The following is a 15,000-nucleotide window of genomic DNA, read 5'->3' as shown; positions in this document are numbered from 1 at the left end:
TTACAATTCCAAACATGCACACATGACCCGCTTTAATTACGTCTATATTAGTAGCTTTAATGACTAGTATTCAAATTCTATTGTCTTTTTTACGTCCAATGTATTTGTATTTAAGTTCATAAAGTTAACAGAAGTATAACTAAATGCATTTGAAATTAAATACAAATGTTATTTTTCAGGCTTCCGATTAAAAAATAGCAACAAAAAAAAATCAGGAATCCAATTCAAAAATAGCAAAAAGAAATCTACCAGTACAAGCTTTTGAGGTTGTAGATCGTTTGTTTATTTTTGCTACTTTTGTGTGCAACAGTATATGCAATGTGGCCCTCTAGAGTGAATGTGGAAATATAGTGGCCCTCTCCATCCTCAAAGTTGCATCACCCCTGGTATAGAAAGACAGACCAAACACTACCAAGTGTCTTGAATTCACACATCTCCTCCATCCTAGTCAGCCTGATCAAGCCAACCAGAGGAGGTTGTTGTACAGTCTTACTGCAGCAGGCAGAAAAGATCTCCTAATGCGCTCCTTCTCGCAATGTAGGCGTAACAGTCTGTTGCACTGCCACAGTGTCATGTAGGGCAGTGGTTCTCAACCTGTGGGTCGGGACCCCCAGGGGGGTCCCCACATGATCTTTGGGGGGGTCCCAAGATGACAATTTAAGGAATTTTAAGACCTCAACAAAAAAAAGACAACAAAAAAAACCATTACTGCATCAAAAGTAATCAACAAAACTATACAATAAAAACTGCTCAAACATTGGTCAAAATGTCAAATAACATAAGAAAGAGGAAAATATTGTGAATATTGTGAATAGCAGATCTACAAGCTCGTAGATCTGCTATGTTCACAATATTTATCTGTGGAACCGAGTCAAACTAATGCCTCAACTTCTACAATTCCAAGTGCTTATCAGGGTGGGGGGTCCCCAGTTCAAATATGATTATTGTGGGGGGTCCCCAGTTCAAATATGATTATTTTGGGGGGTTTTGCGGCCTGAAAAGGTTGAGAACCACTGTTATAGGGGGTGAGGGCACAGTAACTATGTTTTGAAAGGTGCTTTATAAATGACTTGTTGACTTACTCTCTCTCTCTCTCTCTCTCTCTCTCTCTCTCTCTCTCTCTCTCTCTCTCTCTCTCTCTCTCTCTCTCTCTCTCTCTCTCTCTCTCTCTCTCTCTCTCTCTCTCTGTAGGGAGATGTAGTGAGGTTGTTTCATGCTGAACAGGAGAAGTTCCTGACATGTGACGAGTATAAGAGCAGGATCCATGTGTTCCTCAGAACCACACTGAGACAGTCTGCTACGTCAGCCACCAGCAGCAATGCACTCTGGGAGGTGGAGGTACGAACAAACACACACACACACACACACACACACACACACACACACACACACACACACACACACACACACACACACACACACACACACACACACACACACACACACACACACTCACACATACATCTTCTCTGTCCACGTGCTGAGATCTCCCTGTGCTTGATTGGCTCTTCAGGTTGTCCATCACGACCCGTGTCGCGGGGGGGCGGGGCATTGGAACAGCCTGTACCGGTTCAAGCACCTGGCGACCGGATACTACCTGGCTGCTGAGGTAACATGACAACCACTTGAAGGGAGGGAGGGAGGGAGGGAGGGAGGGAGGGGTGGACGATGGAAGATGGATGGATGGATGGATGACAGATGGAGGGATGATGATAGAAGGAGAGATAGAGGGAATGCAAATATTTGAATTTAGTGTTTGACGGATTCTAACAGCTGTTATTGTTTGCTGTTCTGTCATTGTTGTTGTATTCTTTTTGTGATGGTGTTGTGTTGTCATTGTTGTTTTGTTGTGTTCTTGTCGTAGGAGAACCCGGTATATAAGGGAGAAGTGGATCTCAGTGCATCAGTGAGTCAGACTGCTTCACACTTTAACAGTCGATCTGAATTAATCTAAAAAAAAACTCAAAGCTGTACTATATGTAACTTTTGTTTGTTTACACCAGTGGTTCCAAACCTGTGGGTCGGGACCCCCAGGGGGGGTCGCCACATGATTTTGGGGGGATCCCCAGATGACAGTGTTTTTTTTTAACCCATTAAGACCTGAGAAGATTCTAGAAATGTCTTCTAAATCCTAACAGTTTTTTGAAAAAAATCTAAAAAAAATATTTTCGAGATTTTTCAAAAATAGCAGATATACAAGCTCGTAGCGCGGCACTCGGTGCCGCGCTATGAGCTTGTATATCTGCTATTTTTGAATAGCCTAAAGAAATCTAAAAGTGACACAGATGCGTTCCAGGTATCAATGGGTTAAATTGTACCTAAACAAAAAGAACAAAACATTGCGAGGCGTTGCGAGCTTGTAGATCTGCTATTTTCACAATATTTATCTGTGGAACCGAGTCAAACTAAATAATGCCTCAACTCCTACAATTCCAAGTGCCTGTCTGGGTGGGGGATCCCTAGTTCAAATATGATTCTTTTTGGGGGTCGCAGCCTGAAAAGGTTGAGAACCACTGGTTTACACGACTCGTTGACAGGTGGAGCAAAGCAGGGCAGACTCTACTAGCTCGGTGGTAAAAAAAAAATCAGCACTTGTGCACGAGACCCGAGTTCGAATCCGGGGTAGAACGTGAAAGTTACAGAGTGCACCTTTTAATTGATTATTTAAAATCAATTAAATGAATTTTGATTTATTAAGTTAATTCTCCTCACTAAGACCATGATGTCTTTCTAGATGGACGCCGGTAGCCGTAACAACAACAAGCGTAGCCACGGCGAGCGGATCAAGTACAAGCTGGTGGCGGTGCCTCATGGGAGCGACATCGCCTCTCTGTTTGAACTGGACCCCACCACCCTGCAGAAGACCGACTCCTTCGTTCCACGGTTTGTTGCAACTTCCACCCCATATATCCACCCTTAACCCATTAAGACCTGGAACTGTGTCATTTTTAGATTTGAGCTAAAAAGCATTATTTTACACTTTGGGCTATTCAAAAATAGCAGATATACAAGCTCATAGCGCGGCACCGAGTGCCGCGCTACGAGCTTGTATATCTGCTATTTTTGAAAAATCGTGAAAATGTGTGCAAATCTTTGAATATATATATTTTTAAAGCGAACATTTTTAACTCAAATCTTTGCTTCTGGGGGTCCCTGGAACAAGATATTTTGATGGGGGTCTACGGGCAAATACATATCATTTTGGGGGTCCTTGACATGAAAAAGATTGAGCACCACTGATATAGAAACATACGTTTTTCAGAAAACTGTTGAGATTTAGGAGACATGTAGAATCGGCTTCAGGTCTCAATGGGTTAACCCTTTCAATCCGGTAAGGGAACGCATCTGTGTCATTTTAGATGTCTTTGTCCAATAAAAAATAGCTACAAGCTCATAGATATACATGATCTTGTAGATCTGCTATTTTTGAAAAATCGTGAACATTTGTGCAAATCTTTGAATATATATATATTTTTTAAGCGAATATTTGTAACTCAAAACTTTGCTTCTGGGGGGGGGGGGGGGGGTCCCTGGAACAAAATATTTTGAGATGGGGGTCAATACATATATAAAAATGTTTTCTAAATCCTAAGTATGTTGCTATAGTGTTGCTGCAACTTTTTCATGTCAAGGATCCCCAGAATTATATGTATTTGGCCACGGACCCCCATCTCAATATATTATATTTAGTTCCAGGGACCCCCCCCAGAAGTAAAGATTGGAGTTAAAAATGTTCGCTTTAAAAATATATATATATTCAAAGATTTGCACACATTTTCATGATTTTTCAAAAATAGCAGATCTACAAGCTCATAGCGTGGCACTCGGTGCCGCACTATGAGCTTGTATATCTGCTATTTTCAAATAGCCAAATAAATCTAAAACAGTCACAGGTGCTTTCCCGGTTTTACTGGATTAACCCGAACCCTAATCTTGCGGAAAACCGACTCCTTCGTTCCAAGGTTTGTTACAACTAGGGGTTGGGATCTGGAACCGGAGGAACCGGTATCCAACATTGAGGAACCCTAATCGGTTCCATCACATTTTATAACTGTTTCCGGAACCGGTTTATTATCACACTGTCAGAGCTGGTATGTGGACCTCACGTCTGCTATTACAATTACGCAAATCAGAAAATGCAGGTTAAATGGGGTAATGTTACATCTGCCCATTTTTCTGTTAGCAATGGTGTTCGTCAAGGGGGGAATTTGTCTCCTGTTTTATTCAATGTTTACATGGATGCTCTAGTGAATTAAATTACATTACATTACAGTCATTTAGCAGACGCTTTTATCCAAAGCGACTTACAGTAAGTGCATTCAACATAGGTAGGGAACGAAACTACTAATCACCAGAAGTCCTAAGTGCATTTTCTGCTAAAACAAGCAACTAAGAGTATACTTAGCGCTAAGGTAAAAGTGCAATATATCAGCTACCTACTTTCTTAAACAGATGAGACAAATAGCAAAATCAAATGAGCAAGAGCTCAAATAAATAAGTGTATCGACTAAACAAGATCCAATAAAACAATACAACAATAAAACAAGAGTTCGTACAACTAGTTAACAACAAGCAGACAAGGCGAAGAGGAAGGGTAGTGTTTCCTGAAGAGGTGGGTTTTCAGTCTGCGGCGAAAGATGGGCAGTGACTCTGCTGTCCTGACATCAGTGGGAAGTTCATTCCACCACTGTGGGGCCAGAACAGAAAAAAGTCGTGACCGTGTGTATCGGCCAGAAGGACCCTTAAATAATAAGTGCAAAATGGGCTGTCTTATACAGTAGGTGACTCTATCATCAATCACCTTGTAGTATGCTGATGACCTGGCTGTTCTAAGTCCATACAGTGGAGGGTTACAGCAGCTATTGAAAGTATGATAAAATTATGGCTATGAACATGACATAATTTATAATGCAAAAAAGAGTAAGTGTCATGATAGTGAGAAGCCATGAGGACAAGAAGTTGGCCTTCCCAACCTTTCACTCAGTCGTCTGTCTGTCTGTGCGCCAGGAAATCAAGTACCGTGGCCACATTTTTACAGACAATCTCCATGATGATAGAGATGATATCTCTAGGCAGTGTCGCATACTTTATGGCCAGGCTAATATGCTGCTTCACAGGTTCAGCATGTGTTCAGGTCCTGTCAAGTGTGCACTTTTTAACCCATTATAAGGCCTGAGGTTCCGATTCTACAAAATGTCGACTAAATCCTAACTGTTTAAAAAAAAAACTCATGTTACCATGTCAGTGGTTCTCAATCTTTTTCATGTCAAGGATCCCCAACATTATATGTATTTGGCCGTGGACCCCCATCTCAAAATATTTTGTTCCAGGGACCCCCAGAAGCAAAGATTTGAGTTAAAATGTTTCGCTTTAAAACAATATATATTCAAAGATTTGCACATATTTTCACGATTTCTAAAAAATAGCAGATCTACAAGCTCGTAGCGCGGCACTCGGTGCCACGCTACGAGCTTGTAGATCTGCTATTTTTGAATAGCCAAAGTGTAAAATAATGCTTTTTTTGCTCAAATCAAAAAGTGACACAGATGCGTTCCAGGTCTTAACTCATTCCCTGCCACTGACGTAATAAACGTAATTTTTCCCGTTTACCAATGCTGCCACTGACGGGTATTTTTTTCAAATTTGACCCAAAGACCAAGGAGATATGATTTTTCGAAGATCTAGACTCCTATCCACTTCCTTGTTAACTTAAAACTTAAACATTCTGTATCTCGGCTCCTGAGTACTTTTTTTTTTCGATGAAAAATCTCTGGCAGTGGGCAAACGCGGCCAGCAATAAGAGGACAACTTTGTGTTTTTACAACCAAGGTTTATATTTTAGCTTGTAATTAAAGTAAATAAAAGATCAGTGTTCTTTTTTTTTCATTTACTGCTTTCTAAAGTTTTAGCAATTTTTTACAGTGGGCGGAGGCATTCTGTCCGGTGGCTAAATATGTCTTTTTTTACACAATAAAAAAGGTCCTGTGGTCTTTGATGGCCAGATGTGAGTTATTGGGGGCTAGAAGAGCTACTGTAAATAATAATAAAGAAAACACCGGGTTATTGTGTAAAAAAAGACATATTTAGCCACTGGACAGAATGCCCCCGCCCACTGTAAAAAAGATCGCGAAAATTGCTAAAACTATAGAAAGCAGTACATTTAAAATGTTTAACACTCATCTTTTATTTACTTTAATTACAATCTAAAACATAAACCTTGGTTGTAAAAAAACGAAGTTGTCCTTTAAGGCACTCTATGTATGGATTCATGTCTCTCCTGGATGAGTCCCGGAACAGTATTATTGAGGATAGAGTCAATCCTGGGAACTAAGAGCTGTCTCAGGTACTCATCCAGGCTGCGTAAACACTGGAGAATCAGCCTCTATTTATACATTTTTATTTTGTATTTATTGTTTAATTTGTTGATGATTTTTATGTACTCTCTGGACCCCCTGTGTTTCTGGAATAAAGTTTGAATTTAATTGAAAATTCCGGTGCCTCCATTTGCACACTCTCAGAGTTACAGACCTGTAAGGATCCATTTGGACCCCCCTATAGGAAGCGTTAAGGAGCCAGTGGCTGTTTTGGTCGCATATGCTCCCAAAATTAAAACAATTGTTCTGTGAGAGATAGATGGAAGAGGGCCAGACAATACATTTTAAATACTGACCCCAGGATATTGCATGAAGCCCTATTGGTGGCCTACCATGTATTTTTTTGTTCTCTCTCTCTATTTTATTCAACATTTTGAGTTGCCAGTTATTGTTGCCGTTGGTCTCTCCATCAGGAACTCGTACGTGCGGTTGAGACATCTTTGCACCAACACGTGGATACAGAGCACCAACGTTCCCATAGACATCGAGGAAGAGAGACCCATCCGACTCATGGTTAGTGGCTATTTTCGTATATTTTCATTGCCCGTCCTAAAATGTTGATGTCCTCACAAGCATAGAAACGTGTGTGTGAGTGTGTGTGAGTACTGTACACATGTAGGAAGGACAAATAAAGAAACCTTCCTTCCTGGGACACTAGACTGAATGAGAGCCAATCCGTCGGTCTGTTTATATATGTAATACATTTGACTGGGGTCGGCTCTGTACTGCAGTGTTGATTTTGACAGCAAGTTTTGATTTAGTTTTAGTCATAGTCTTTTGAATGAAATTCCATATTTAGTCATCTGAAAAGTTTTACTGTTAGTCTAGTTTTAGTCGACTAAATATCATAAGATTATAGTCGATCAATCTACAGTTGATTTAGTCGACTAAAATGTGTTTTGGCGGTGCCTTGATGGTGTCGTAATGGCTGATTTTACACTTGGTTGCATGCTGAAAATAGCAGATCTACAAACTCACAAGATCTGCTATTTTCACACCTGAGCGCAACCAAACATAAAATGACTTGTCTTTTAGTTCTACTGGATCTCTTCTCCACTAGTGCCTCACTAACATTTTAGTCTAGTTTTTATTTGTTGATGATATTGTCAATATATTTAGACTTAGTTTTAGTCATCATAGCTTAGGTTTTATTTCGTTTTTATTTTGTTTTTGTCAGTGAAAAAAAGTAGTCAACGATTTCTTTTCGTCATAGTTTTAGTCGACGAAATCAACACTGCTGCACTGTGTCCACTCTTTTTACACCTCTATAACAAATATCTTCGCCTAAAATAGCTGATCGACAAGCACGTTGTGAGGCGTTGTGAGCTTGTAGTTTCAGTTAATGTTCCCCCCAGAATAGGGATGTTAGTGTTCAAGTTATTCATCTATAGTATACTATAGTATAGTATATAGATAGTCAGTCTATCTGCCTGTCGTTTTGCATTAACCTAGTCTGTGTGTCTGTGCGTGTGCGTGCGTGTGCGTGCGTGCGTGCGTGAGAATGTAGAAAAACTCTATTTACAAGTAAAAGTCCGGAATTCTGAATTTACAAAAAAAAAAAAAAAAAAAGATGCGACGCATTGTGAGCTTGTAGATCTGCTATTTTCAAATGGCCGAAATGTATATAGAGCTGAAGTGGTTAATGTGTATTGGAAACACTCCAGTATAGTAAAAATACTTGTACTTAAGTACAGTACTTGAGTAAATGTACGTAGTTACTTAACACGTGTGTGTGTGTGTGTGTGTGTGTGTGTGTGTGTGTGTGTGTGTGTGTGTGTGTGTGTGTGTGTGTGTGTGTGTGTGCAGCTGGGGACATGTCCTACTAAGGAGGATAAGGAGGCGTTTGCCATCGTCTCAGTGCCAGTGATGGAGATCAGAGACCTGGACTTTGCCAACGATGCCAGTGCCATGCTGTGCACCGTGGTGGAGCAGTTCACCCAGGGCTTCATCAGCCCCAACGACCGCAGGTCTGTGTGTGTGTGTGTGTGTGTGTGTTTTACCATCTAGAACATACATGGGCAACTGGCGGCCCGGGGGTCACATGCGGCCCCCACCTTCACTTAATGCAGGTTAATATCGGAATAGTGATATATTATTGATTTCAGCTGTTACAATTCCAAACATGCAAACATGACCCGCTTTAATGACTTCAGTCTATATTAGTACCTTAATGACTAGTATTAACATTCTATTGTGCTATTTTTGAATAGCCCAACGATTTAAAAATGACACACAGATGCGTTCCCGGTCTTAATGGGTTAATGAAAACCATAGGGAGGTGTTCATTCTCGAGGTCGGCTGTACTTTTCATTACAGCTTAGAGGAAGCGCCTTCCTAACCAAAGTGCTAAAATATCATCAGCTAGAGCAGACCATCTCACAGCTAGGCTACAGGTGTAAACTTCTGGATTTTATCTTTGGTAGCTTAGGGAAGTGGTTCTCAACATGTGGCTAGGGACCCTCAGGGGGGTCCCCACATGATTTTGGGGGGGTCCCCAGATGACAGTAAAGTGACAATTTAAGGACTTTTAAGACCTTTTAAATACCAACTATATACAAACTGGTCAAAAAGTGGCCAAATTGTGAAAATAGCCGATCTACAAGCTCACATAGATCTGTTATTTTCACTATATTTATCTGTGGAACCCAGTCAAAGACAATGTAATGCCTCGTCTCCTACAATTCCAAGTGCTTATCAGGGTGGGGGGTCCCTAGTTCTAATATGAATATTTTGGGGGGTCCCCAGTTCTAATATAATTATTTTGGGGGGTCACGGCCTGAAAAGGTTGAGAACCACTGGCCTAGGACACGTGCACAAGTTGGTTGTGAGGGGCCTTCAAATGGCCGGCCTCTCCAAAAGCAGGGCTAAACAATTAGCGAGGTACTGCTCAATATCAGCTATTATAGGAAGCCGCTGAATTTGGAGGAGGCGTTGTTTCCTTTACCCATGATTGTTGTCTGCTGTGTTTGACAAGTATGTCAACATTATTGTATGCAACAACAATGTTCTGCCTTATATGCACTTTGTAACTGGCTGTTTTCCCATTATCTGACCGCACTGGCAGTGTTTATGTCCTTTGTACATTCTTGTACTTCTGTTTATGTGGACATAAATAAATATTTCAAATGTGTGTGTCCAGGCGCCATGTCTCACAGCCTGTTCTGGGAATTGAACTAGTGACATTATGGTCACAATTTCACTAGTTTATACCACTGCCCCGGACAGACTGTCCGTCCTATAATAACATTCTGCCCGTCTGAGGACGACCTAGAGAGAGAGCCCTATATTAACTGTTCTACAGATATTTTGTCCACATTTGAAACATGTTAACATCTTTTCATTGTACCTCGGTATGATGACAATAAATTATTATTCTGATTTTAACATTCAGAATAATAATAGAAGATTATACAAATAGAAGAGGGACTTTACATTTTTTATTTCAGCTTAATTTAGTGTCAGCTTAATTCGGTATCAAATCTGACCAGTGACAATCAGTGTTGATTTCGTCGACTAAAACTACAGTGGTTAGCACTTGATAACGGCAGTAATACCATCTGAGTGCCTCTGTGGTACCACAGAGGCACCACCACTACTTGGTGGTGCCACATTTGACACCTTTTTTTTAGGTGTAGTGTGGCTGATCGGCCACGATGTGGCGCATGTGAGTCCATGAACCCTATAGTACATTATTAGCAACAGGGGAAGGGTGATTGCATTTAAAATTGATTGTAATTTTTATTTTTTGTAAACATAGAAAATAATGCAGAGTCCTTAGGATGAATTCAAAAGCAATTGTTTCTTTAAACACAACTGTGTTTCATGGTGGAAGTACACAGACATTTTACTTAAGTAAAAGTTGCAATACCACAATATAAAAATACTCTATTACAACTAAAAGGCCTGTGTTCAAAATGTTACTTGAGTAAAAGTACAAAGGTATTGGCATCAAAATATACTTAAAGTACCAAAAGTAAAAGTACTCCAATGTTTGAAAGTAGCCGATCTACAAGCTTGTAGATTGGCTATTTTCAAATGGTATAAAATAGGGCTAAAGTGGTTAATGTTTATGTTTTATAATATAATCATTTATATCTGCAAAGTAACTCAAGTTTTCAAACAATTGTAGTGGAGTAAAAGTACAATATTTGCCTCTGCAGATGTAGTGGAGTGGAAGTAAAAGTGCACTAATACTCCAGTACAGTAAAAAAAACACCTCAACATGTTTCCCAAGGTTCTATGCAACCCAAGTGGGTATCGAACCCTGACCTCCAACCTTTGAGAAACATGACGAAAAATGTTCGTCGACTACCTTTTTTCACTGACGAAAACTAAATAAAAAACAAATAATAAGCTATGATGACTAAAACTAAGACTAAATATATTGACAATTTCATCAACAAATAAAAACTAGACTAAAATGTTAGTGAGGGATCTAGTGGAGAAGAGATCCAGTAGAACTGAAAGACAAGTCATTTTATGTTTGGTTGCGCTCGGGTGTTGTGCTCTGAAAATAGCAGATCTACAAGCTCACAACGCGTCGTGCTGCGACGCGTTGTGGGCTTGTAGATCGGCTATTTTCAGCATGCAACCAAGTGTAAAATCAGGCATTATGACGCCATCAAGGCACCGCCACAATACATTTTAGTAGACTAAATCAACTGTAGATTTAAAACTAGACTAAAACTAAAAACATTTCAGATGACTAAAATATGACTAAAACTAAATGGAATTTTATTCACAAGACAATGACTAAAACTAAATCCAAATTTGCTGTCAAAATCAACACTAATGACTATAAACAAAATTAGTCGGCACTAGTCCTCCCTTCTGAATGAGAAACATTACAACAACAGTGCTGTCCTTGTTCTGTGTTTCAGGTTTGCCATCAAGCTGTTGGAGGACGTGGTGTTTTTTGTAGCTGACGTTGTGAACAGTGGACAGCCCGTCCTGGACGTGACCATGTCCAAAGCCAACAGAGAGAGACAGAAACTCATGAGGGAGCAGAACATCCTCAAGCAGGTGGGTGAACCTTCAAAACCACAGTGGTGGAAAAAGTCTTTACTTAAGTAAAAGTATCAATATTGCAATGTAGAAATACTCTGTTACAAGTAAAAGTCCGGAATTAAAAATGTACTTGAGTAAAAGTATTGGTATCAAAATGTACTTAAAGTACCAAAAGTACTCATTATGCAGAATGTTTCAAATATATATAATAAAAAAAAAGCTGACCACAATCCAGCTCTTGCCACCACGGGCGTGTGCACAAACGAGCACTAGCGCGAGAATTTCATGGGACCGCGCCCGTTCGCCTCACCGCCCTTCAACTTCTCAGACCTTGATGAGACGTTTTTTCTTCTGGTTCCAATGTCAGATCTTTGGCATCCTGAAGGCTCCTTTTAAGGACAAGGCAGGGGAGGGGCCTCTGCTGCGATTGGAGGAGCTGTCAGACCAGAAGAACGCCCCCTATCAGTACATGCTCCGCCTCTGTTACCGGGTGCTACGCCACTCCCAGGAGGACTACCGCAAAAACCAGGTGAGATTACTGCAACAAAAACTGGTAAAAACTAGAGCCAGATTAATATATCGGCCCTCATTTGACTTTTTTGATTACGTTGGTATCGACAATTATGCAGCCCATGTGTCCTGATTTGTCACCACTTTCAATCTGGTGTCTCTATTTTGGGCATGTCATTAGCAAAACATTTCTAGATCTTTCAAAGGTTTTCAAAGATTTTCAAAAACAGCAGATCTACGATCTCACACAACATGTCTCATTGTGCTGTGTTGTGAACTTGAGGATCTGCTATTTTTTCAAAACTTGAATCAAATCTACGTTTTCCAAATTGATTAGAACTGATTTGTCACTTTTTGGTAAAATATGGGCCAAAACATTCCTAATCAGTGGTCTAGGACTATCCAAACTCAGGACCAGCATCAGACAAATGAATCTGACTTTGGTCGGGCTTTAATAAACCTAAAAAAACAGGCGAGCTGACCTAAAATACCAGATGAGATGACATCAAAAACCAGATTAGAATTATGGATTTAGTTGAACCAGGAATATTATTGGTTGTGTACAAAGCGAAAAACAGAAGTTATTTGAGTTTAGTTCAGAGGATGAGGAGTGAGGACCACAGAGGAAGAAATGATTTTAAACATAGTATAAAGTATAAAGTTATGGAACTCTCAAAGCAAGGAGTTGAAGAGTTGTACAACAATGTTTCAGTTTAAGAAAGTGTTTAAAAGGGGAAACATTAGAAATTATGAATTGGATTGTTAATTACAAATTATGTTAGTTTTTTTATTTTCTTTGTTCTCTAACTTTTTAGTTTTTTTGAATCCCTGCAACATGCGAATAATACGTTATTTTTAAAACCTTATAAAGTCAATGCAAGCTTCCACATCAGTTTCGCGGAGCGAAAAAGCGTCTTTTATTTATTCGGACCAAGTCCGAATTTTGCGTATATTCGCATAATCGCCGGTGTGTAATGACCTTGAGTGTCAAAGTGTCCTTGAGCAAGACAACTGAGCCCTCAACCTGTGTTCTGTCTGTCTGTGTGTCTCCAGGAACACATAGCCAAGCAGTTTGGCGTGATGCAGAGTCAGATCGGTTATGACATCCTGGCTGAAGACACCATCACCGCTCTGCTGCACAACAACAGGAAGCTGCTGGAGAAACACATCACCAAGACGGAGGTGGAGACCTTCGTCAGCCTGGTCCGCAAGAACAGAGAACCCAGGTAAACCGGGAACAGAGAACCCAGGTAAACCGGGGACAGAGAACACAGGTAAACCAGGAACAGAGAACACAGGTGAACTGGGGGACAGAGAACCCAGGTAAACCAGGAACAGAGAACCCAGGTAAACCAGGAACAGAGAACTCAGGTAAACCAGGAACAGAGAACCCAGGTAAACCAGGAACAGAGAACCCAGGTAAACCAGGAACAGAGAACACAGGTAAACCGGGGACAGAGAACCCAGGTAAACCGGGGACAGAGAACCCAGGTAAACCAGGAACAGAGAACCCAGGTAAAAACCGGGAACAGAGAACCCAGGTAAACCAGGAACAGAGAACACAGGTAAACCGGGGACAGAGAACCCAGGTAAACCAGGAACAGAGAACCCAGGTAAAAACCGGGAACAGAGAGCACAGGTAAACCGGGGACAGAGAACCCAGGTTTCAAGATTCAAGATGGCTTTATTTCAGAAATGCATGGAGTTCATCTTTATAGAGTTCACCTCATCTGATGCGTAGGAATGCGTACCTCCCAAGTTCATATACAGTACATAGTGGGGGGATTAACCCTTTAAGACTGGGAACGCATGATCTGTGTCATTTTCAGATTTCTTTGGCTATCCAAAAACAGCTGATCTACAAGCTCGCTGTGCAGCGCTATGAGCTTGTATATCTGCTAATTTGTTTTTAATCGTGAACATTGGTGCAAATCTTTGAGTACATAATACATATATATTTGTATTTATTTTTTTAACTAAAATCTTTGCTTCTGGTGGGGGTCCCTGGAACAAAATATTTTGAGATGGAGGGGTCCGCGGCCAAATACATATGATTTTGGGGGTCCTTGACATGAAAAAGTGAAAAGTGACCACTGATATATAGCAACATACGTTTAAAAAAACAAACTGTTAGGATTTAGAAGACAATTGTAGAATACCCAGAAACAAAGATTTGAGTTACAATTATTTGCTTATTTAAAAAATATATATATATAAGATTTTCACACATTTTCACGATCTACAAGCTCATAGCGCGGCATTTGGTGCAGCAACAGTAAAAATGTACCGATCAAAACAAAGATGAAGAGAGACAGACAGACAGACAGAGAGACAGAGAGAGAGAGAGAAGGGGAGAGACATTACATGATGATAACATTTGTGCACAATGTTTCAGACGGTTGATGACTTTTTTGTGTGTCCGTGTGTGTGTGTGTGTGTGTGTGTGTGTGTGTGTGTGTGTGTGTGTGTGTGTGTGTGTGTGTGTGTGTGTGTGTGTGTGTGTGTGTGTGTGTGTGTGTGTGTGTGTGTGTGTCACCAGGTTCCTGGACTACCTGTCAGATCTGTGTGTTTCCAACAACGTTGCGATTCCCGTCACCCAGGAGCTCATCTGTAAATGTGTCCTGGACCCCAAGAACCAAGACATCCTCATTAAGACTGAGTATGAACATACAGTACATCAACCCTAACCCTAACCCCAAAAACCAAGACATCCTCATTAACAGGGGTGCACATAACTGGTGCGCAGGTGCGCATGCGCACCCAAAATAAATAATGCGCGGCACATCAGACGACGCGAGGCGCTTTTGCGTACCAACAGCTGGGACAGGGATTTCCAAGCTTTTATTTTTTAGCAAAACTAAAAAATAAAAGCCTGGAGATCGAGGCTAGGAATTTACTTCCTGAAGCCACACTCACACAATCACGCTAAAGCACGCGTCGGCCCCATGTACAGCCATTAGGCGCAGGGGGAGGGGACGCATGCTGCACGTGATTGTGTGAGTGTTGCCTCGCATCCTTACACACAGACACGCTGCTACTCGCAGCACGCTGCACGCAGCCAGCAGCGGCTGTGTTCGAGGCACTCGTCACCGATGATCAACGCACCGTG

At 40.9% G+C, this 15,000-nt stretch overlaps 1 protein-coding gene across 5 annotated transcripts in view; it reads left to right on the top strand.

The window, feature by feature from the left end:
* Window positions 1-15,000, top strand: part of itpr3 (inositol 1,4,5-trisphosphate receptor, type 3) — a 130,237-nt gene that overhangs the window by 36,187 nt on the left and 79,050 nt on the right. For all 5 annotated transcript variants that reach the window (XR_013934116.1, XM_080443529.1, XM_080443531.1 and 2 more), the window contains exons 8-17: window positions 1,192-1,338; window positions 1,514-1,609; window positions 1,865-1,906; window positions 2,735-2,883; window positions 6,788-6,887; window positions 8,181-8,341; window positions 11,255-11,396; window positions 11,749-11,910; window positions 12,945-13,117; window positions 14,431-14,550. Coding sequence is in view for 4 of the 5 variants with exons in the window: in XM_080443529.1 (XP_080299655.1) it covers window positions 1,192-1,338; window positions 1,514-1,609; window positions 1,865-1,906; window positions 2,735-2,883; window positions 6,788-6,887; window positions 8,181-8,341; window positions 11,255-11,396; window positions 11,749-11,910; window positions 12,945-13,117; window positions 14,431-14,550 (1,292 nt within the window). In the remaining variant the exon portion in view is untranslated. The remainder of the gene's footprint in view (window positions 1-1,191; window positions 1,339-1,513; window positions 1,610-1,864; window positions 1,907-2,734; window positions 2,884-6,787; window positions 6,888-8,180; window positions 8,342-11,254; window positions 11,397-11,748; window positions 11,911-12,944; window positions 13,118-14,430; window positions 14,551-15,000) is intronic.

This window comes from Gymnoscopelus braueri (assembly GCF_963280865.1).
Source record: "Gymnoscopelus braueri genome assembly, chromosome: 12".
NCBI lineage: Eukaryota > Metazoa > Chordata > Actinopteri > Myctophiformes > Myctophidae > Gymnoscopelus > Gymnoscopelus braueri.
Note: the sequence above shows the minus strand (reverse complement) of the source record. Positions and strands in the feature narration are given on the sequence as shown.